This window comes from Astatotilapia calliptera, chromosome 8 (assembly GCF_900246225.1).
Source record: "Astatotilapia calliptera chromosome 8, fAstCal1.2, whole genome shotgun sequence".
Taxonomy (NCBI): Eukaryota; Metazoa; Chordata; class Actinopteri; order Cichliformes; family Cichlidae; genus Astatotilapia; species Astatotilapia calliptera.
Window position 1 is genome coordinate 10,835,281 of NC_039309.1, and position 7,859 is coordinate 10,843,139.

Consider the following 7,859-nt stretch of genomic DNA (forward strand, 5'->3'; position numbering starts at 1 on the left):
AGTTCTTTTTCTCCTCAGCCTGGGTAAGACCCTTCTGACATCTCTGGTTCAGGTGTGGCTTGATATTAGGAATGCATCAGTTGTAGCTCCTTTCAAGAGCTCTGTGTGTCTAGCTCTTCATGCACTGACACAATCCTCAGCCCACTCCTTGTAAAGCTTCCCCAAGTTCTTGAATCAACCTTGCACGTCAGTCCTCTTAAGGCTGCAGTCATCCCTGTTGATTGTGCACCTTTTTCCTTCTGCGCTTTTCGATTCCGGTCAACTTTCCATTAATATGCTTTGATACAGCATTCTGTGAACAGCCAGCCTTTTTAGCAGTGACCTTCTGCGGTGCTTTGTGGAGAGTGTTAACGACCTTCATCTGAACAACTGCAAAGTCTGCAGTCTTTCCTGTGATTGTGGTTGCATGTAGCGAATAAGACACTGTCTGAAAAGCAATATACTCAAAACACTAAATGAAATGTTCTAGTAATTTCAGATACAGGGTTTCTGATTGTCGTGAGTTATAAACCATAAAAAGCTACATTAAAACAAAAAGGCGTGAATTATTTCACTGTGTGAATTTTACCTTTTTGAATTAAATCACAGAAAATTTTGACTTTTTCACAATATTCAATTGTTTAAGATGCACTAGTGTTTATGTCTGTGAACAAAGACACAAAGACTCCATTACGAGAGGCTGAGAAGCTTCATGAAGACCTCTTATGGATTCATCTTATCCATTATGTCAAATAGAACTAAAGTTATATGTGGAAGTGTGAGCTGTGTTACGATGGTGTGAGTGTGAGAGTAAGTGTTTCTTTGTTGTCGCATCAATAACAGTTGTCATCAGTTTAATCATCATGGTTAAAATCTAAAACAGTCATCTTTGTCATTTTTACCAACATAACAATTACAATCTCCATTAAAAAAAAATATTATGGAAAAAGCATTCATCCCATCACCGCCAACATCGTGGGTTTGTCATCTTAGCCATCTTTAGCAGCAGCAGCAGCAGCATCGAGCCATGGTTTTATAAATCAGGAGGTACATAACAAAACACTTTAGGCAGTCAGGTCAGTCACTGATAAACAAAATGAGGTATATTACACTCCACTCATTGCCACCGATCCACAACAGGATAAACTTCATTTGCATTTGTAGCAGCACATTCTGTAAAACTCAGACATACAATAAATTATCCCAATAAATTACATTTACATATATCAAAAGACTCAAAAATACTTTTCACATTGCCTTTCATCTAAATATGTCGACATGTTTTAGGTTTAGGTTTCGTTTTAGTCATCATTTATGAGAAACATTTAATGTGGGCAAGTGAGAACTTCAGGAAATCAGAATTAGAGGATAACAAAAAGGAAGCAGATTTCGAGTAACGTTGATGAACAGAAGTGAATAAGGCAATTATTGATTCCAGTAATATAGTTCTAGATATCTATATGTCTGAAAAACTTAAAACTAACATATTATAGAATTTAAGGCATCAGCTGTCTTGGAGCGTCGTACAATGCATGATATAGTCAAGACAACTGTTTCTCCTTTGTAAAATTATGAATCCTTACACCCTACATAAATAGCCTTCACTTCTTTTGTTTTCTTTTCTGCTTTTAGAAAATTAATTACATCTGCTTATATTTAGCTCACTGGGCATCATCAGTAATTTTGGCACTGCATTTTCACTCCCCATCTCACTGTCAGATGTACTGTTTAATGCATTTTGTTTCCACATGACAAAAAAAAATTAAAATGTACTGTAAACGAGTAAATATAACTGGTTTTCTATTGTCTTCTATCAAAGTCTTCTATAAAATCAAATACAGTATCTTTGGATGTTTTTGTTTCGATTTAATGGACCAAACCAACAAAATAATTCTAAATTGCTTAAAACTATTTTTTTTTTTATCTCTTTACCAAGAAAAAAAATGAAATAACTTAGGGTTAGTGGGACAGGTGGGTTAAAGTTAGGGTCCAACTGGTAGCCTGGTGTTGTTAGAGACTTGTTTGTTGCACGTCTCCTTTAAATAAAGTTTATAAGGTCATAATTATTTCTACTTGGTGCCTTCCACCATCATTTGCCAAAGCTTTACAAATATAAGTGGCACTGGATGATTTTCATCTGCCTTCTACTGCTTTCAGGTGATTATTTAAAAGAAAAACCTTTTTATCAGCAAAGACAACAATATGTTATATTTATAAATACAATTGAGTCCTTCTATTAGTCCTTGCATTAGTATCAATATCTAATATCTGTGTTAGTAGCTTAGCTGCCCACTTATCTATTATCACTACTAGCTCTTTCCTGTCGCTGACTTCCTGGCAAAGTAGTTGGAAAACCTGCTGCTGGTTATCTGAGAAAAAAAAAAGACTAATAGGAATCACAGACTAGGATCATTTAGTTTTGCGGTCCAAGTTATTAATCCTATCTTAGTTTAGCTAGGATTATCATCCCTTGTTTTGAGCATATTCAGTAATTCAGACTGATTTTAATAATATTATGTGGTAAAGGTGCTCTCAACTATTACCATTGCACATTTAGTTGGCCTTAGCTGTTCAGAGATATTTCTTTTTTTACTTCACCCATTCAAACTGATTATTTCTGCATCCAGAGGTGCTTTGCTCTACTATTTTCTCGTGTCCGTGGCTGTCATCTCTATTAAATCATCTCATCTTTTTGCCAAAAGACATGTCCCGTGCATTTTCCTTCCTGTATGTGTGAAAAAGCATCGAGCAGTCTCTACGGGTCACTTGTGACTGTGAGTACAAACCCAGGCAAATACAGTTGATCATGCTTCACTTGACTTAACAACCTGAGGGCCACATGTCAGTCATGACAGCAAAGGCAGTCGGTTTGAAGGTTTTTTCTTTCTGCTAAAACTCTGCTTGGACAGATCAGTAAGTCCTTAAAATGGGTGCTAAAGCATGAACGATGCCAGTACACATAAAACAAAATATATTTACATCCGGTGCTAATACAGCCAGATAATGTATTGAAAAATAAAAAATACCCAAAGAATTTGCTTAATTCGGACTGGGCTATACCTGAGCCATCCTGTGCAGTGTGCACAGTCTGCTGTATGTTTTCATCTACAATACAATTTGGGAACTTGTTCTTCTACTTTGTCAAGTTTTGGTTAGACTAGTCTTCAGTGCTACATACAGAATTAATGTATAAATTACTGCAAACACTTTGCACAGACTAAAACAGACATACAGCCCACCCTCCCCCCTTTTTTGTAAGATAAAATGAATATTACAGTTATGTCAAAACAAACAGACACACTGCAAAATCTGTATATAATAAACTGTATCTCATATCTGACTGTAAGCTACCCTAAAATAATAAAACTTTTAGGTGGCCATTCATCCTGGGTAAGCACATCTGTCTCTCCAGGTGGACATGGAATCTGCTGCTCTTTGTTGTCCTCACAGCAAGTTCACTGCACTGATTTGCTGTTCTGGGCACTCGGTATGAAAGCGCAGTGGTATTCCTGTACAGGGAGTTGACCTTGTCTGTTCTGTTTTCTTTCCTTTTTTTGTAGACCAAATTCAAGCAGACATGGACAGGAACTACCAAAATTTATTCCACTTCTTCATCGACACTAAACTAGGTTCTTTTTTCCCTGACAGTTGTCGGGTTAACCTTCCCATCGGGGCAATGCCGGTCACTCCACGGTGGGTATGCTGTTCACCTGGCTCTCGTGCTGGTGTCCGGACGCGTTCAAGGAGCTGCGCTTCAGCAGCTTGTTGATGATGTCAGTGCATGTCTTCTTGTACTGGTGTCGGAGGAGGGAGTACACAAATGGGTCGCAAGCTGCCTTGCTGTAAGCTAAGCACTTGGAGACAATTCCCCAGTGAGGGTTGATAGGCACCGCTGGAAATAACTCCACGATCCTGCAGGGAAGCATAAACAGAGGGTGGTGAGAGAGAGCGTGGTAGAAAGGCAAGTCAACATGCTGGAAAAGACATGCATGCCTTAAGCTTATTGAGCAGAAACTGAAATACATTTGCAACACAGTGTTCTATTTTTCCCCCATAGTAAGCAGGGAGTTACTTACGAAAATGTTCTGCTTCTTTATAAATACAGGAATCCCATTAAACACATATTTGTATAAAGTTATTTTTCTCATCTACCCACAAGAAAAAAAGTAGGTAGCTGGCAAAGGACAGTACAAGATTTCCCCGCCTTTCTGTCGTGAATGTGGATTTACAGTGTGGGGCTATATTAGATTTCATTTCTAATTTGCAGTCAGAAATATTTAAAGCCAGAAAAGACAAAAGAAGAGTAAAACAGATAAGCAGTAATGAGTGTCTGTGAACAAAGTTTGATTGTAACTGACAACCACATTAGACTGAAGACTGAGCAGAAAATGTCAGACAGTGAATTCTTCCAGTCTGGTAAAAAACAAAAAAACACCATCTCATTAGTGTATAATATAATATAAATATTTAATTTAAAGCAGCTCTTAATAAGCTTTACAGTCTTGTGAGGTCTGCATCTCAAAGCAGTTCGTGGCACTCCCAACTTGTTTTTGCTTTTAGACACATTTGTGTGAAGTGTAAGTTATTAAACCATCATAAAGCTGTATAAAACCGCTGATTGTCTACACTTGCACTCTGTATGATTAGGCCATCCAAAATAGAGCTCTGTCAGCGTATTACCACAGGCCTTACATGGGCTACTAGCCATCCCTGTCATTTGTTCACACACACTCCACAGAACGAGTGAATGTTGGTCACAGCGCCACACAAATGCAAAGGTGTTTTCTCACACGAGTTAACACAGAAGAAGCTAGAACTCCACAAAGCAGAGGATCAGGGGAAATCGGAAAATTTAACATGAAATGAATACCCCAAACCGAACCTCTTGGAAACTGGTTGAAGATGCAGCTAGTAGGTTTCATCCCATTATGTAGAAGTAAAGACGTTAGGGAAATGGTAGGCAGTGGTCCAAAGCAATTTTAAGCAGAGTCCATTTTTCAAAATCTCTGTTTATCGTACACAGATACACAGTTAGCACAAGAGCTTTCAGCACATATTATCTCATAATGTAACATTACATAGGCTACTGTAATTATATTTACAGTTAAATTGTTAGGAGGGCAAAACTGCTTTTCCAGGAGAAAGGAAATTCTCCAGAACTTATGGCTTAGGTGATATGACAAAGTAATTTGAGGTCATACCTACTTTTGCAGCTAAGCTTTGTTATCCACTGAAAACACAATAAATTGGGAGCACTTGTTGTCCACATAGAAGAACAGGTTACTGCCAAAGCCTACTGTATTTAACTCAGATCACGTCTACTTCAATTTTTTTCTACTGTGAGTTTTATTTACAGTAAGTTACTGGCATCCAGCTGCCATGTAGTTGCTGTAGATTTTACAGCAACCCCTTTACAGTGCAGCAGGTCTATGCATAAAGATTCTTTTGTCAAATCTCTTAATCTAAAGCTGAAATTCTGCACTTCAATCACAACAATCTTGATTGTTTGATTTAAATTCTGTTGTGGTGGTGGGTTCTCATTGTCCAAATGCTTGTGGGTCTGACTGTATTAAAGTAAATGTCTCACATGACAGCAACCCGATGACTTATGTGTCTCACTCACTACAGGCCTTATTTGGTATCCTGTCTTTGTTTAGTGATTGATGTGAGTGGATTCTACCTGACAAACTGATATGCACCCCGCGAACTCGAAGAGAAAAAGTGCTAATGCAGCAGCAGCAACAGCAGAGCAGAGGCATATTACTTATCACAAGGTCAGCCAATCTCATCTTCCAGCTCTGGCCAGTGTGAGGAGGAAGCGGAGGGGAGAGAGAAAGGAAGCAGGAGGGGAGGGATATGGGTATCTGTGACTGGAGTGCAAGGAGGTATCCAAGGGTTGCATACTCTGCATGGTGGTCCAGCATGGATTCCCTCTGGTCACCCAGTCTCTCTACTACTCACCTCGTGATCACATAGGGAGCGAAGCAGAGCATGAAGGTGCCGATAAAGGTGCTGATCTTCCTTGTCGCTCTCTGTCGTCGCCTCTTCTGCTCCTCCAGACAACGCTGACGGACACTACAAGCACAAACACATAAAGAGGGATGCCCACAAAGTGGGTTAATATGAGACAACAGGGAGTGGGTGTCATGTAGGGGTAAAGCATGGGGAGATCCAGTATAGGGTGAGTTCAGGTAAATCAACTGGGTCAAATTAAAGGCTCAAAGTGGGGATCTCCCTTTTAAGAATTCCAGTTTAATCGTTTTCTCTGTGCCTGTATGGTTTTGTGTGATACCTGAGTGCACCACAGCTGTGATGCCATGGTGACACATTGCTTTGGAGATTTTTTTTTTTTATGAAATAGAGGTCATCTGTGTGAGTAATAACAGGATTTATAATCTGCAGTAGGCTATTCAACCACACACACACACACACTCAGAGATTGTATAGTATTTCCATGGGAGCTATTCTGCACAGAGACAGAATAAAGCAATCACCCCAGATGACATTTCAGTTATATTAGATTTTGAGCGAGGACTCAATTCACATGTAAGATTCGCTGTTTTAGATAGGAGAATAAAAGAGGCTAAACCCTTCCTTTTAACTAATTTTTAAATACTTTTCAAGCTCTACAAATATAAAGGTACCAGATTGCTATACCATATAACGTTATAGTTGCAGGATTGATAACTTAAAGTAGCTCACCTGGGGTGTATATCCACTAGAAGCACCAAAGTTTGCATTGTAATAACGTCGATCCTCTTACAGTGAAACCTTGCTACTTTAAGTACTTTGAGGTATGTGACACATAATACTATGAAAGATAGAAGAAAGGTGAAAGAGTGGAAAAAGATGGTGAAGACGACAAACTGTGTCCGATTGCTCGCTCTGGGGTTGGACAGGGTGCAGGATGCGTAAAGCCGGTGGTATCCAACCCAGGAGAGACAGGCGGCCACCGTGGAGAAGGACATGGAGTGCGCCCACGTGTACGCGAGCACAAAAGCCGCGTCTTTGTGGCGCATTTTGGAGTGGTACCTCAGGGGGAACACCACCGCGATCCACCTGTCGATGCTCAGAGCTGCCATGCTCAGCATCGAGTTCGTGGACAGGAAAGTCTCCAAGAAGCCCACGATCTGGCAGAAGCCATCTCCCCCCGGTTGAGCTTTACTGACAAGTCCTACCAAAGTGAGCGGCATGTTGGAGACGGTGAGCAACAAGTTGCAGAAGGTGAGGTTGAGGTTGAACAGACCGGGGACTTGCTTGCGGATCTCCGGGTTATACAAAAAGCAAATCAGCACCAGGACGTTGGACAGCAGCGACACTATAATAATCACAACCACCAGCACCGAGAGAATTACCTCCGCAGTGTCCATCCTGTGGACACCCGAAACTCACTTCTCTCCAGTTTTTCTGCGCATATCCAGTCTTTATTTTGCAGCTGCAAAATTACACTAATCACCCGTAACCGTGTCCATGCATCCCCGGATCTCTTCACCGGTGGAGATTCCCTTTTCTTTCAACTACATTGTTTCTTCTTCGGCAAAGATATTCAGGAGGATTCCGACATGATAGAAAACCTATGTTTGTTAGTTTTTTAACGGACTAACTTCCTTCTTTCTCCCCACTCTAATCTACAGAAAACAAGCTCTCTTGCCAAAGCTGCTCTCTTCTGGCACTGCGTCTTGCAGTGGGGTTTTGTGTCCTGTGATGCGCTCCCGAGGCATCACCCCTCCGCACACATTGCACAGTGTGTGGGCTACTTGATCTCTCTCCTCTCTCCTCTTCTGGGTAAAAGTAAGAGGAAAAAAAGAGCATTAGTTACAGCTAAAATGAGAAATTATTAAGCTCATTTAACGGAAAATGGCAGATATGGTCAAAATAAG

At 40.2% G+C, this 7,859-nt stretch overlaps 1 protein-coding gene across 1 annotated transcript; it reads right to left on the reverse strand.

Annotated features, from left to right (window-relative positions):
• Positions 1-816: 816 nt before the first annotated feature.
• LOC113028338 (G-protein coupled receptor 26-like) lies at positions 817-7,859 on the reverse strand. The gene is made up of 3 exons (XM_026178535.1): positions 6,682-7,859; positions 5,941-6,054; positions 817-3,891 (listed from the first exon to the last, which is right to left on the reverse strand). The coding sequence occupies exons 1-3, from the start codon at positions 7,347-7,349 to the stop codon at positions 3,663-3,665; spliced, it is 1,011 nt and encodes a 336-aa protein (XP_026034320.1). The 5' UTR covers positions 7,350-7,859; the 3' UTR covers positions 817-3,662.